Source organism: Lutjanus erythropterus, chromosome 17 (genome assembly GCF_056507025.1).
Source record: "Lutjanus erythropterus isolate fLutEry1 chromosome 17, fLutEry1.hap2, whole genome shotgun sequence".
Classification (NCBI taxonomy): Eukaryota; Metazoa; Chordata; class Actinopteri; order Lutjaniformes; family Lutjanidae; genus Lutjanus; species Lutjanus erythropterus.
The window spans coordinates 14,883,241-14,899,429 of NC_139333.1; the positions used below are offsets into that span (position 1 = coordinate 14,883,241).

General features: G+C 40.9%; 1 protein-coding gene across 1 annotated transcript; it reads right to left on the reverse strand.

Moving 5' to 3' along the window:
- On the reverse strand, positions 1–15,763 carry LOC146311967 (ataxin-2-like protein). The gene is made up of 23 exons (XM_084740314.1): positions 15,019–15,763; positions 13,930–13,969; positions 13,304–13,360; positions 12,803–12,874; positions 12,442–12,601; positions 11,863–11,984; positions 11,138–11,229; positions 10,733–10,981; positions 9,342–9,787; positions 9,158–9,244; positions 8,708–8,821; positions 8,452–8,532; positions 8,209–8,270; positions 5,536–5,894; positions 5,370–5,439; positions 4,861–4,995; positions 3,806–3,869; positions 3,280–3,461; positions 2,922–3,063; positions 2,563–2,672; positions 1,791–1,970; positions 847–1,018; positions 1–725 (listed from the first exon to the last, which is right to left on the reverse strand). Exons 1-23 carry the CDS (start codon positions 15,141–15,143, stop codon positions 676–678), a joined length of 3,171 nt encoding a protein of 1,056 aa, XP_084596440.1. The 5' UTR covers positions 15,144–15,763; the 3' UTR covers positions 1–675.
- Positions 15,764–16,189: the final 426 nt, after the last annotated feature.

Genomic DNA, 16,189 nt, shown 5'->3' on the forward strand with positions numbered 1-16,189 from the left:
TTTGTAGTTGAGTTGAAAACTTTATTTTTTGGTCATTGTTGTTTTAATATTTTTTTTGTCTTGTCCATTTTTTATTAATTATATTGTCCTACAGGAGAGAAGAAGGGCAAAGGGGTGGTCTTAACTACAGGATTGAGTTAAAAAAAAGAATTATTTGCTAAAAATCCTCTTCAAAGCCCTCTGTTCATGCTGTATTCATGAGAATTTCTCCGACAGTCTGTTTTTCCCATTTGCGTCATAGTACATTACAAAACCCCACAAGGCTAAAAACACGTTGCTGGAAGATAAAGTGTCTTCTGCTGTCTTTTCCTCTCCGACTGGTCCGCCCGAGCAAGGTGCCTCATGTCTCTGAGAAGGGACAAAGTTGGAGAGAAGAGCAGGATGGCAGCAGGGGTCGGAGGCTGCTGCTGTCATCTGCCACCTTCATCATTAGCATTAAAAAGGTCCTCCTCGTCTGGGACTGACACCGAGGTTTGTACCAGTGAACAATACAGCAGAAGCATAAGGTGCTGCAAGACTTTTTGTCCTCTTCTCTCCTTCTGCACAATCCTGTCTGTCTTTTTTCTTTTTATGAGTCGCGTTCAGTCTGGGCCTCACATCCAGCAGGCAGTGGGGATGTTGGGGCTCATTCCTGGGAATAGTTTGGGAGGTAAGTGGGGAGAGGGCAGATGGGGTTTAGTTTCCAGGCGGATGGAAGGGAGCAGGGTGTGTCTGTACCTGCATTGCTGTGGGAGGGAAACAAAAACCAACAAAGTCCATAAATGCAGCACTTCAAATTACAGAAATGAGTCAATCACTTTTACATTATGAGTCAGGAGGGATTTTAGTTGGAATTAAGTCTTGTACCTTGTGGATGTCCTATGTAGAAGTGTTGGTGTGCTCCTTGCTGAGGTCCGTGCTGAGGGTGCTGGGGCACTGAGCCGGGGCCCTGCTGAGGGGGTGGCTGCAACATCACTAACTGTGGCTGACCGTGTCCCCCTGAGTGGTGGGGACCTGACATGGCTCCCTGTACGTGGGCCTGCAGGATTGCCAGAAGATAAATCAAGTTTAGATCCAGGTAAAGCATTTCAAATGAAGCAAAACTAGGAATGTTCAACTGGTGACTAATTGCCCTGTCAATTAAAACAGAGATTTAGTTTAAATTTAAATTTCTAGACTTGCTGCAAAAGTAAGTAAACAAACTTAGCATATTTTATAAATCTGTTAGGTTAAACATTGTCTGAAAAAAGATTCTTGAAGCCATTAATTACACTCAACAAAATCCAAATAATATTTTAAATGCAGCTGATATGTATGGCACGTGCGGTGTATTTTCAACATTCTTTTCACAGTGTGGCTAATGTTAGCAGAGCTAGCAGGAGCAACCTGCTCTTCTTGCAGCTTAAGGTCCACATGCCTGTGCTGAATGTGGTTACACACAGTTGTAGTCAGATGTTAATATGTCTGTTTATTGACACATCTTATAGAAAACCTTATTTTCATTCATTCTACGTTGCTGGATTACAATATCCAGGCATTAGCGCAAAGTGAGAGCAGGCAGCTGTCTGCCAGGGCTTCACTCCATTGAAGTGGCAACAGTTAACCAGCACTGTACATAATGAAATATTGGTAAAGAGTTTAATCGACTAGTATTTTCTAGTTAGTCAACCAATTGTTCGCCATCCTTCACAAAACAATCACATTTTCCTCTTAAATGTGAGTTTTACTCAACAATAATTCATTTGCAGTGATGCACAAAAAAGGAACAGCAACCATGCAGCAGAAAAAGCAGCAGCTCTCTGGATCCACACCTGTGCTATCTGTCCCAGGGGATATGTTGGTGGGATGCCCTGGTGGCTGTGGATGCTGTAGCCCTGAATGGGGTAAGAGCCCTGTGGAGACGTATGGCCTGGCGGCATGTTGGGTGGGGTGGGTGCTGACAGGGGACCTGAGTGGTACAAGGACTGGGGCTGTGGGCCTGACTGGGCGTTCTGAAAGGAGAGATTACAACATCAAATTGTTAGGAGATGAATTAATCACACAAACCCAGAGGCTGGATCCTTGGCAGGATGTGGCCCTCAAAAGCGAGACTACACAGGCACCTCCTCTGTCTGTTTCACACTTCTCTTGACCTTAAAGTTTACTTTCCCAAGTTTATCACCAGAATAGGTGCCATAAAACTGTTGTAATAACATTAAAATAAATATTCTTAGTACTTACGCACACAAAAGGTTTCTCTCAAATCTTGTTCACTACCAAATGAACAAAATTTAAGACAAATAAACCTTTTGAGTGCATAGATGTTTTAGAGCTTTTACTTCAACTCATTAAAACAGAAGTGTAGGTTTGTATTTTTATTAAATATATATCCATATAACATACAGGTCACTACCCAGAACAAAGAGGAGAGTTTATGCCTGGATTCTTTTTGAAATGGAGCAGGGTTTTCTACTCGTTATAAATGTGCTTCGTCTGGACATTCAGCCTTTGGAGAATTCAACCTCTGAATTGGGACAAAGTAAAAATATGTCTTGGTATATTTTGGGAAATCCAAGCAGTCCTGTAGGGGGGGGGGTTTCTCACCTGTCCAGGGCTAGGTGCAGCGTGCTGGGGAGGGGGCTGGTTGCCTGTTGGGGTACTGGAGGGCTGGGGCTGATGAACTGCACCCGAGTGGTGGGAGAAGGACTGTGGAGCTACATGGAAAAAGAGAGAACCAGTGTCAAGATGATTTTAGTTGTTTTACTCTCAATATATTGAAACTGTTAATGGAAGTCATTGAATTTAATATTTATATTTAATAATAATTGTGATTTGCTCCCTGTCTATAACTGATAAACTGCCTGTGTCTCAAAGTCTTCATCAGGTTACCTAAAGGACACCTTGTGTCAAAATACTGATACAAGTATCAGAGCAGTATGACAGAATATTAGTGTTCCACTTACCGTAGATGCCCTGCTGTGGTCCCTGAGGTCCGTCTCCCTGTGCAGGGAACTGGGGGCCTCCTGGAGGTCCGAGAGCTTGCGGATGGGGACCCCCACCTTGACCTATCATCCTGGCTCCACCCTGCAGCATGGAGTACATCGGCTGGAAAGGGAGGAGGGGAAGACAGAAACAGATCATTTTAAAATGTGGATGTAAGATATACTAGGCAGCTTTAGATGCTGTAAACATCTGTTGAATAAACAGGTCTCAGAATTAGATAATCCTCTCACCAGTTCACGTTTTTAATGCTACTGCAAACATTCTGCTGACCATTTAAAAAGTGAACTAAAAAAAGGTACTAGAGGCTTGACAACCTACCTGTCCAGGGTAGGGTGTCATGGCCTGGATGACCTGCTGCTGGCCGTACTGCTGCGGGTTGTACTGAAGGTAGGACTGAGGGTAAGGAGACGCTACCAGCGGGGCCCCAGCTGCTGACGCTGCGGCTTGCAACATGGGGGGTGCTGAGGTGCCATGATCAGAGCGCTGAGCCACAACTGAGCCTGGTGGATGCAGAGAATTATCAAGATGAGATAAATGTGGAGGAAACAACCCAGATGCAACTACAGCGAGATGTTTTTTTTTTAAATTCATTTTGCAAAATAGATGTTGTGTCCAAGTAGCAATCTGCTACCTTGTAGTTTGACACCTCTATAATAAACAAGACCTCTCGGTACAGGAACATTGATAAAATCATAATTTATGCTTAAACTGAAAGGCTCCGGGTCTGCACTATGAAAACAGGACTTTCATTTTAGAAACAATTTGTCACAGTCTGAAATGGAAACAACAAATTAAAAGCACGGACATACTGTACAGCAGTGGAGAGAAGTAACGCTGTATTTACCTTTGGGCCTGGGATATTTTCCCTGGCTGACTGTAGACATGGTGTACTGGTACATCGGTGGGGGCTGAAAGACAGAAATGATCAAGAAGTCAACATGTGACAAAGAAAATTAAATTAGCATAAATTGTGATGATCAATTTATTGTTTTTGCTATTTTTTTAAGCAAAACACCAAATATACAGTTTTTTGGTATTCTATGAAGAATCTTTGGATACTTTTTTTTATTTTAGTAGACCAAAGCAGTGGTTCTTTTTTCAATAATGAAATATTTTTCAGCCAAGCAGTATTTTTGTTAGAAAAAAAAAAAACAAAACAATATTAAGAGGTACAATACAGCGCTGTACCATCAATGTCAGCTTAAATCCAATTAAAACACTTTCTTCCTGATACTGATGGTATTTAGTTGGCTCTGTTGTCAGCTTTCTTTTTCACTTATTTCTCCATATTTTCAGTTGTATTACTGATATATTTCAACCATGAATTCATTTTCTTGATTTTCCTCGGTCATTTAATATCAAAACTAGCTTCTCTCAACAATGACTTTCTTTCTTTCTTCGTATGAGTTTTTTTTTTTTTTTTCATTTTTAATGAATTTGTTACAGTGTGATTATTTTAGAAATTATGCATGATTATTATTTTTTTTAATTAACATTTAAAAAACCTCATGAACCCCCTGCAATATTTCAGTACCCAGTTTGAGAAACAGGACTACACGATTCATTAAGAAAATAATCAGATAAATCAATAACAGAAAGCATTTCTAGTTGCAACCCTAAATATATCCAACAAAAAATAAATGTATTGCCATTAGGAATCTGAATTATAGTCTAATGTAACTTGTGAGTCTTGCTGTTGTTCTATATTTGTTTTCAGATATTCCATGTCTAAAAATGCCACTGGCAGTAAATGTAAATTTGCTTCTAAAATCATGTACTCAAATGCTAAAGTGTCAGGTATGAAAAAAGATTCAGCTGCATGGCATGGTTGTTACTTCCAAAAATACAAAAGCTTAAATGTCTTTGATAATAAACACAGATGTTTTTGAGCTCATGTACCTGTACAGAGTGGATCTGTGGTACATAGGAGAGGTAGGGGGCGTTGTAGAGTGGCCCCTGTCCGCCTGGGTGCTGAAGGACCACTGGACTTGGAGGAGTTGGCCGAGGTGGGGTGGGCGCAGTGTTGGGCTTCGTCTGTATGATAACACAGTCAGAGATAAATTAAACTGTATGTAAACACAAGGGTTTTAAAATGTTTTATTTCTCAATACTGGACATTTTCCTCCATATATTACAATAAGTTAACTCCTAACATTGTGCAATTTCACTTAAACTATAAAATATATGGTGAACTCTACTTTAACACACTCTTCGATCTACACAATACATTACTAAAGTGCTCTCTATATACTACGCAGTAGCTTTAGCCAAAGTAATAATTTTTCATGTTTTAAGATAAGATGGATTTTTGTATTTCCTGAGAGAAATGGTTGCACAGCAGTTTTAGTACAAAGTACAAAAGAGTGCAGATATAAAATATCAATGAAGCAGGAAAAAAAATGGCTTACCATAGGCATTTGAGGTTTGATAGGGTTAAACTCTTTAGCGTTAGGGTTTAAGGTTGATTTCTTCACTTGGCTAGAAAAAGGGAAAAAAAATGTGTTTACAAATGCCATAAGTAGGAAAAATCAAATGGTTTACAAGGAGAAATCTGTCATCCTTGTCGAAACTTACTCTGCCACACCCTCCGTCCGCTCCGCTGTCTCAGACCTGGCCTCCTCGCTTCCAGGAGTCCTGGCTGGCTGCGGGGCAGCTGGTGAATGCCTGTCTGAAACCGGTGCTGTGGAGGGGGCTGTGGAGGCGCCAGGGGTAGCTGTGGTGTCCTTGGTGGGGTCCTCAGCAGGTGCAGGTGAAGGCTGAGGTTGGGGCTGGGAGGGACTGGGAGCTGGAGGCTGAGGTTTGGGCTCTGAAGCGGGGTGAGCGTCTGATGGCGAGGGTTTGGCTGTGCTGGGCTGGGTGCCCTCGCTGACAGCAGGAGGGGTGGCTGCTGCCGGGGAGCTGGGAGAGCTCGAGCTGCCTCCACTCGCCTGTAGCTGAAAAAAGAGAGAGAAAGAGAGAGAGAGAGATACAGACCGAATCAGTGGGAGGCAGGTGAAGAGGGAAAGCGGGAAAATGGAAGGTGGAAATCTATCAGCTATAGAGAAATAAATGTTTAAATTCACCAGCCACTCAACAGTAAATCATTATTTGGTGTTTAAATCTACCCAGCACTTTCATACTTTCCCAGCATTTGGCTGGTGCTAATTTCCCCCTGGAGTCGATGAAAGGGAGAGGAAGGAATGAAGATTTAGCGAACAGATAAATGTAATTATATGGAGCCACTTGAGTCTTAATTAGACGTTTTTTAAGCTTTTGATGTAACACATCATGATAACACATCATACAGACATTTTAAGCTACCACATCGCTTAAGTGGCCAATGGCCACTAGGCAAATGTCCTTGAGAAGCAGAGAACAGGTCCAATTAAATAGTCTTTTTCAGAAGTAACTTAAGTTTCAGTAAATATGTTGCCCAAATATTTAAACCAAGAAGCAAGTATACTACAGCTGTACCAGACTCAGAATTTTGTCGGTTAAATCGGCTATGGCTGTTCAATTCTAAGATTCAATGATTTGTTCCTTTTCTTTTTTCAGTTCAGCATCACACTTAACTTCTATATCGGCCTACATGAATGTTTTACCAGCAACAGTACATTCAGACTACCAGCAAGAAAGCATGAGGCTACAAGTCATTTTCAATGGAAGCCGGCAATATGAAACCAGAGATGTGACACATTTTGGCAGCACGGAGGGCATGAGGAGATACGAATCAAAGCTGAGCTGGCCTCAACTTTTTCAGCACTCAAACGACCTGGTGACTCATCAAGCAATCATATTTCTTTGTTTCGCCACTTCTGTATCCTGTCCCAAAACGATTTCTGAGTTAACAATGGAAGAAAAACTTATTCTTGTCATTAGCCAGTTTTATTTAACCCTATTCCCTTTTCTTACCACAACAAAATGGAGCTTAGCGGTCAATGTTTGCTGATTCTACACACAACCACTTTCCAGAGCTTTACTGGCAATTTGGTGACAATGTAGCTACTCATGTTTGGCCATTTAATAGCTGTCACCAGTAATGTGAGCATACAGAAAGACTCACGTTTTAATGCAATTCTTTGTTATCTGTGACGTGAAAACATCAGATTTCCACTCAGAGAAACAAAGTGTTTATTCTCCTGCTCATAGTTCAGGCACATCCCACTGCAACTTAGTGTTCAGTGTAGGTTTTACATTTCTTTACTTCCATCATTTCAAACCATTTCATATTTTGTTGTGATTTAGAGACTTGGTTAGTAAAGTTTACAATCTGCCACACTGTTGCATTGCTCTGTGTACAATGACATAATTAAAAATATGAGCAGAAACTTATTTACCAACCACCTGTTTCACCCTCTTTCATCATGTAACCACCAGGGCATACTGACACATTTTTTTGCACCAGCTACAATAAAACTATATTTATGATTCCCCTCGTTCATAATTCCCAACTGAAATGTTATCCCCCATGCATTTTTGTAAGCTTTTACCCGTTTTATTCTGTTGTAATGCACAGTGACAGACAAAAAAGGAAAGAATCTCAGCTGACTGAGATGTCACCTTGTGACAATTCAAATCTTTGACTTTCAGGAGTCAGCCCTATTTTCTCCTGTTTACCCAGGTGGCTGTATGACATGTGTGGACTGGATTGACAAGAACAAGACGGGAGGGGGGTCATTCATCAGGGATTGGGATGGGAGCATTTTTTTCACAGGAGTGAAAAAATCCACTCTTGTGTCACCCTCTAATTGCTACTAGGCAATTGTCCTTGAGAGGCAGAGAACATGTCCAATTAAACAGAGCTATTACAGATCGGCAATTACATAACACTCAAGCCTTTCTCAGAAATAACTTCAGTCAAGATGTTGCACAAGTATTCTTTCTTGCAGAATCTTATGACATGTCCAACCTTCAGTTGTTCTAGAGTGACAGAAAAAAATACTGTAACTAGTCACACAATAAAATCAAACAACCTCATTACAGGAACCTGAGTTCCTAATGTACACTTAAAGTTTAGACCAAGAGGTGTTGGGTGTTGAAGAGTGAGTATACGTTCAGTAACAAACTGCCCTGACTGATCTTCACAGGACACAGTAACTAGTATTCAGTGTCATGTGAAACATACTAATGGTCACAACCAAGTGAATAAGCCACCAGTGATTTTTTTTAGGAAGTCATTTAACATCAGTGATGTCTCGGGTCGCAGCCTCTTGATTGGTCACAGATTTTCTCATTTCACGCTTCATGGAAAGGAAACTGAACTCTTACCCTGAATTCCTTGCCAAATTTCCGCAGCTCCTCAATCTGTGACCTCTGCTGAACTGAGGGAGCTGGTGGAGGAGAAAGGAAACAAAGGTTAATGAAAATGTGAACATTTAAAAACTGCCAACTCAGTGCATGCTGTCAAAAACACACACACACACGGATGCAACTGAGCCTAAGTGGACTGGACTGTGGGTGATCACATTAAAAGACTTGAAGACAGTTTGAAGGTTTTACACACACACACACCTTTACTGCTCTTGCTTTCCTCTGTGCTGCTGGGGCTCTCAGCTGAGCGTTCTTTTGCAGCTGCTACAAGGATCTCATTCACTGTAAAGACGACACAAAGTAATTAGCTGTAGCGCTTCATTAGATTCCACCTTCGATACCCGTCGCTCACTGCGACTGTCTCACTGAGGCAGATGAGGCTCATGTCATAACAGAGCAAATGGTTTTGACTTTGATTCTGAACTCTTCACAAAGAAGGAGAGAAGTGAGACAGTACCATCCACAGGGAAGAGAGGGGCGGGGCCAGATGTCTTCTGGGCAGGCAGGGAGACAGATGATGTGTCCAAATAAGGTGTGTCCTGGGAGGAGCCTGATTTAGGAGAGCGAGTAGCTGCAAGGACGGGACAAAGAAAAGTAAAGTTTTAGGCAAAATCTAAGTGTAAAAAGCATTTGTCCCGTTTCTTTTACTAAATGACAATATTTAAATCCTCTTTAACCCACTTTTTTCTTTCTTTTTGCACTTAATTTTTGTTAGTTGGAGTTTGTTTCTATGTTTTCCTTTTTACAGCTTCTTCAGTTGTGATGTCACAGTTACAATAACAGTAAAATATTGTGATATGTAAATGATTATGTTGTATTTGTCCCACTAATAAATATAGTTGACAAAACAATAGAAGATGACAATGAAGAAGAGGATGATTTTGTTACAACAGATGACTGAATGTACCTGTGGACTGAGCGTGTGAGTTCGCAGTGCGGACTGTTCTGCTTGACTGTGGAGGTCTTTGGGCTTTAGGAGATGTTCTGGCAGAGACTGAAAGGCACAAAAACAGTTTTTCACAATGCATACTGCCTCAGCAACATCAAGAGATCCTGTTAAAATACACTCTGACACAAGTTCACACTCTTACCTCCATTAACAGGCCTGCCAGCTTCAGACAGCGAGTGTGGGAGTGAGTGGGAATGAGGGACTGTATGTCCGTGTGAGGCTGGGGGGCTGGCTGGGGATTGGGCAGCGGAAGCTGAGGCTGGTGTGGTTGCTGGTCCACCTGGAGAGGCAGGTGTATACGGGCTTGCGGGGCCGGAGCCCGGACCTGGGCTCGGGCTTCCTTGAGGGTGATGGGGCGCATAGGCCCCACCTCGCCCTGACAGAGGGCTGTTTCTCTCTGAGGGGGAGACACCAGGCTGGGGTCCAGCAGCAGAGGGAAGAGGGGGTCGGGGGGAAGAGGAGGATGGAGGGTTGGAGCGATAACCTCCACTTAGACGGTTGGGTGGTCCACCAGGACCTCTCTCAGCTCGCTCCCGCTCTCGGTTCATCTCCCTCTGGCGTTGAGGTAATGGAATGTACTTGCCCTCCCTGAAAGAGGAAGAAAATCCATCACATCATCACCACTCAGGGGTAATGCATGAGTAACACAAAAAATACAACACATCCAAACCAACATAGAAACATGATGAAAATAATTAAGTTAATTCTTGATACAACTCTGGAAAGAAACAGGAGTTAACAAAACAATATCACCTCAAAGTCCATTCAGTAGCTGATCTGGAGGATTTTGATCATATCACATGATCTTCTTTGGCAGATGGAACTCCAAAACAGCCACAAAATGGACCTTACAGTGAGACTGGTTTGTCAACTGCTGATTCCAAAGTCAAGAATTAATGTTAAACCTCATTTGTAAAGCCACAATTGGCAATCAGTCTCAATTTTTTTTTTGAACGGTTTAAACTTATACAATATACAACCAAAAACGTCAGAACAACAATCAAGTTTGTTTTGTCAATTGATTAAATTTTGAATAAACAAGAATATATAATTAATTTTTCTTTTAAGCAGCATTTCTACTTGACATTTTAGACATTTTAGACTCTGGTGTTCAACCACCTATTTTTAAATTGGTTTTAAATGTATTTTAATAATTTCACTTGTTCAACCATTTGGATGATGCATTTAGAAATTTCTGCTATATGGTCTTTTAAGCATATGGTCTTGTATTTTCTTGTGTTTCTCTTCTATAATTGTGATTGCTTTTAGGTTGTTTATGGTAAACACTTATTGTTCCTTGCTATAAAAAGCTATACAAATAAATACAAATATATCTAGTATTATGTACAACTAATATTTTTTCTCATGATTTGTCTCAAAGGTTTGACATCTACAGCCAAAAAGGTCAGAAATACGGTATTGTATGGATGTTGATTATCGCAATACACGTCAGAACCACAGAATCATGCCTAATTGTGGTATTTATGAAGATTGTTTCGTAAGTACAGTTTCAGACTGCTTCAGACTTCTCACCTGTTGCTGGCTCCAGGGCTGTCTCGGCCCCTTTCGCGCTCTCTGTCTCGTGGGCTCTCACGGCCCCTCTCACGATCGTTGCCGTCCCGCACCACAGCGCTGTACTTCTCTTCCTCGCTTTTGCCCTCATCATTTTCCAGGCCAACACGATGGCGATACTGGGGGCTGGACTCAATCTCACTAGCCAGGCGGGCAGCACGTGCCTCCCTCTGCCGGAAGACCTCAGAGTTGCCCTTCTCCAGTGGCACACTGGACAGCAAGAGAAAGGTGGGACAAAGACACAAAATCCTCAATTCTGATTTGTAATTATACCAGACAATCTACCATAATGAATTTTACAATAAAATGCAACGGCTTAATACAATATGTATGATATGAAATCAATGAACCCATTTGCAAACTTACGTATACATTGACAGGCTGGAATCATACGTTGACGTGACTCCATATTTCACTTCATTGTAACGGAACATCTCATTGGCATCCCAGCCATTGGACTGAAGAAAGACAACCATAAAAAAAAAGCTGAGTTTAATGGTGTGGAAAAGTAATTTGCACTTAATAATAGGACTGGACAATGAAACAATAATGATATGTATCATCAATAGACAATTCATGCAAGCTGCCGTGAAAGCACATAATGAATACATCATCACATCATATCACTTAATAACATGAAATAGATTGGTTTCTTGTAGCAAATCACTAATAGTTAACTTGTTTCAAAAGACAGAGGTTTGGATAATAAAACAAAATAAGAGATTTACTGTATGTATTAGTGACGTGTTGGCCACTGAGTAACCGATGAGAGCTGGCTCCTGTCTGGGAGCTGTTCTTTTTGTTGTAAATTAATACAAGACAGCATAATAGGATGATCTTTTTGCCACACTGCTCGTCGGCAGTGTGCACTCCATGCATGCATTGAATGAATGTTGTGCATGACTAATCACTGACTGTCAGAAGTTGGATGTGGCATTCTCCTTTCAAAGAGCCGTAATTCTCATTACTAATATGTATAACTTAGAGTGCATATTATCATACAATTTCTGAGGTCAAATTGGATTTATAGTATACCATTAGATTGTTAGTTGCTGTTTTTGTGCATGTATTAAAGAGACAGAGCGACTCACAGCATCATTGTCCAGATCGTAACTCTCTCCATTGCTGTCTCCTCCCTCCCATCTCTGCAGAACCTTCTCCTTGTGTTCTCCATTGACGCGGTTGGAGCTGATGGCTGTGTCTGTGAAGGTGTCTAAAACAAAAGACAAAAAAAGATGAAAGTGTTTCCTTTGGCAGCATTTCTCTGCAGCCTACATTTTGAGTCTGATTCAAACTGCTATATTATGCAACATTATGCTGTCATTTCTTTTAACCATATTGCCAAAAACAGGGGTCCTGGACAACAAATCACATACTGTCCATACTTTTTTCCTTCACAAGATCAGCAGATATTTCAGACTAGTACAGTATGACACAGTTGACACAGATACATTATTGTCTGTTACATGAACGCTGCACTTTGTCATCATTTACAGCACTTGGAAACCCGTTAACTATAATCAAAGATGCGCTTAGCATGAACAGTCTAATGCTCATACCACAAAGCCATCTTCTCTTAATCATTGTGTCTTTGCTACACATGCATTGCAGGTTGTATTAGTTTCTTTGATTCCCTGCTACTCCGGTCCCTAGGATGTGCATATTTGTACCTCTGGTAGCATAGTTGAGGTCAACATCTCTGCAGATCATTGTCACCAGGTCTGAGGGGCTGAAGATCATAGTGTCAGTGATGTCCTCCCTCCGTGGCGGAGCTGACGTTGAGCCCTCCTCCTCACTGCGTTTGTGCACAGCGTCTACAGCCAATTCACACTAAAGAACAAACATTGGAAAGGCAGCAGAAGTTAAGAGGATTGTGTGAAACTGCAGAGCAGTTTAAACTAAAAAAACTAAAGAAAAGGTTATATTTCTCCTTGACACAGGTTTACCATTATAGTGGCAAGATTGCTGGCAGTGCTTCATTAAATTGGCAGAACGAAATGCATGCCTGTGTGCTCAACCTGAGCTTCTTACCCGAGAACTTAGAGTCTTGAATATGCCTTCAAATACACTGCCATTCTTCACTCTTATGTCGCAGGTGGAACCCTGAGAGATGGATAAAAATTTTGTTAAAAGCCTGTTCTAACCTTGCTATTTAGATCAAGGATGCATCCAAAAGTGGAACAGCATTAGTTGATTAATTATACATATTTTGTGCAATGTATCCTGCACACTGCATAATTCATATGAAAGGTAGCTACAGGATGTACAGTGTACGGAAAATACACAGTATTCCCGTTTTTTACAGTCATGTGGAAAAAAATATTTTAACCAGCAACTTTCTGCTAGCTGCTGAGACTCTTCACTAATCATGACAGACACAACAGATCATAAAAGAAAAGGTAGCTTTACACTGGATAAGTTACATGTTACCTCCAACTATCACAGAACATGTCAAAGGTGGTGATTCAAGTCACTCATTTTAGACATCATCCTGGTCTGAGAAGACCATTGATAACAAATCAAATGACTTACCACAACAGCTGTGAGGAAGTGAAGCATTCTGGCATTGTTGTACACACCCTCAAACACCTGCAGATGGCAAAAGATAGAAAGTATCCATCAAATGAACCTTCACCTCAACATGACATAAAAACATCATATAGTGATATTAGGGATGCATAGATATATTGGCTGACAACGGTATTGGACAATTTTTGCTTTGCTGACTAGTATCGACCTATGGGCAAATGAGAGGAGGAGTTAAATCAAATTCCTTTAACAATCAAAATTTAACTGCCCATCTTAAGAGCCATCATCCAAATCATTACAATGAATCTGAAGAAAAAAAGAAAAAGCTGCCAGAGAGGAAAAACTGTCAGTAGATGTGTACATTTTGAAAAGCATTGTATTTTATGTTTGGATCTAGCATCGGGCCATCACTATAAGAGAAGGCATAATAAAGTGTTAATTCCGTTACAAGAGAGACTTCATGTCTCTGTAGTTAGGTAGAAAATATGTGCATATATCAGCAATTGGCCAACATGAGTTGGAGAATATTGACAAAAATCCAACATTGTGGACCCTTGACGCTAAAATATTTGAGCACAATATGCTGTCATTTTGTTTGCTGCCCAACTTTTTGGGATCAGGATACTCACAGGAGATGACTGGAATGATGGCTTTGCAGATGTTCGATTCCTATGAAAAACAGCACAGTTATGACAAGTTTGACTACTTGCAAACACAAGGAGTATAACTTGTTTTCAAAGCCTGTCACAACAGTCTCGCATTCCACATTGCACATATACAGCACATGAGTTAGGCTCTAACTAGGCTAGTTAGAGCCCTGACAAGTTCCCAAATCAACATTTCTACAGCTGCACTGAAAAGTTTATCTACAGTGCATACTTGGTCCCTAAAACCACATATAATGCCAACCTTTCTTGTGTAGACTAAAAACACTGGCATCAGAACATTGTGTAGTATTATATCCAATCTTAGAGAAAACTCTAATATGTTATAATCTCAAAACATATTCAGTTGATTTGGTCTCTTTTGAAACAAATCACACGGTTTTCTTAATAAAGAAAGCAGGGAAAGGGGACAGCTACATCATTTAAATCATGCCAACATTTTAGGTGAACAACGGAAACGTGGTTTTGAGCAATACTTTCATTTTCACACATTTAATAAAGGGACTGAGATAAATCTGGATACTAAAATGCAACCTCCTTAAAGACAGCGCAAATTGGATGATATCACTGCAAGTCACATTCACGGTTGCAAAACAAAGACTGAAACAACAGTTCAGCAAACACACACTAATTTGAACCATTCAGACCCCATATGACCTTGTACTGGCAATAAACTATTTACTATCTTAATAAAAATGTTTGTACACCAGACTTTTCTTAGCTAAAATAAAAACGTGTTATTGTTGTTTTGACAGTCTTTTTTCAAACACCAACGTCCCCTCTCTGGCACTGACAGGCCAGATAAACTTTGTGTTGCTTGTATGCTGCTTTCACCAAAATTGAACCCACCTCACTGAGTCGTCTTCAGTTCAAGTTGAGGATTCTGATTGGCCAGCAACCACTGTCAATCAAACTTAGCCTAATCTCATTGGCCTGGCGAGAAGCTCTATTTCTGAGACACACCCACTGAACGCACAACGCTTTAACCGGTAGGCCTCTGAGTCACAGGACAATCCCCGGACTGTCCTGACGGGAACCCCCCAGCCCGCTTACCTCCCGGCCGGTGTCCTGTTGCTGCTGTTGATGCCGCTGACTGGGGAAGACATACCACCGGGGCCCGAGGTTCCGTTAGACGCTTTTCTCCCGCCTGACCCGGGTTGCTGCTGTTGTTTCAGCATTGCGAAGCACAAGGCTTAGACAGTACCAAGTGTAAGCTAACTTATAAACACTGATACCTCTGGATGTCAAGTTGCTTTAAAAGCGAACTATCTTTAGCAATATCACCTGTCCTAAGGAGCGCAGAGCCGGTGTAACCTCAATAAGACCGGCTATTGTAGCTAATCTTGCTAACTGAATACCAGTCGCCTGTGGCCTAAAATGTAAAGGCAAAACACCTCACTGTTTCTAATTAAATGTAACATATAACTTAACAAATTTACCCCCGCTATCTACTTTGTAACCACAGTGGTTATGTCAAAGCAAGCGACTAATAAAATGACACGAGTTTCCGTATGATTATTTAGCAACAGCTAGCTGAGTTAGCATTAGCTTAGATCCTCAAGCTCACTTCGGGCGCTTTCCCTCCGGGATTTACTTTCTTCTCTCTGTCGCGTCGCCTTAACGCCGACACCGCTGACCCTTCCGTTAAAAATTAAGGTCTTAGCGTTACTGTCAGTTGCCTTAGGAAGTCTGATTTGTTCAGGTTTCTTACTGAAAACCTGCTGCGGTCGGTCAACACCACCTCTCGGTAGCTTCACTTGACTCAATCCGCGCGCGGCTGCTGACTGGAAACCGGCTGGAGGGGGAGGCGCGTGCGCCTTTGACCTACTAGTGAGCGCGCGTACGTGGAGTGATGCATGCATTGAATCGATATTTGATTTGATTGAACTTGATTTAAATACGATATATTTGGAAGCCCGTTTTCGCCGATAAAAAAAATAAAAATCATATTACAAGTCAAAAATGTGAAATAAAAAAAAATCATAATTATGAAATTGAAAGTAGTGAGATAAAAAATTAAATTATGATAATGATTATGAAATAAAAATAATTATAGTTTGAAACTCATAAAAGTATGACATTACGGAATAGAAAGTCATTCATTTGAGTTTTAATAAGTCAGAATTATAAAATAAAAAACTCAAACTTATGAGTCATAATTATGAGATCTTAAAAGTCAAAATTAATAAAAAGTCATAATTATGAGGTAATACTAGATTTTTGG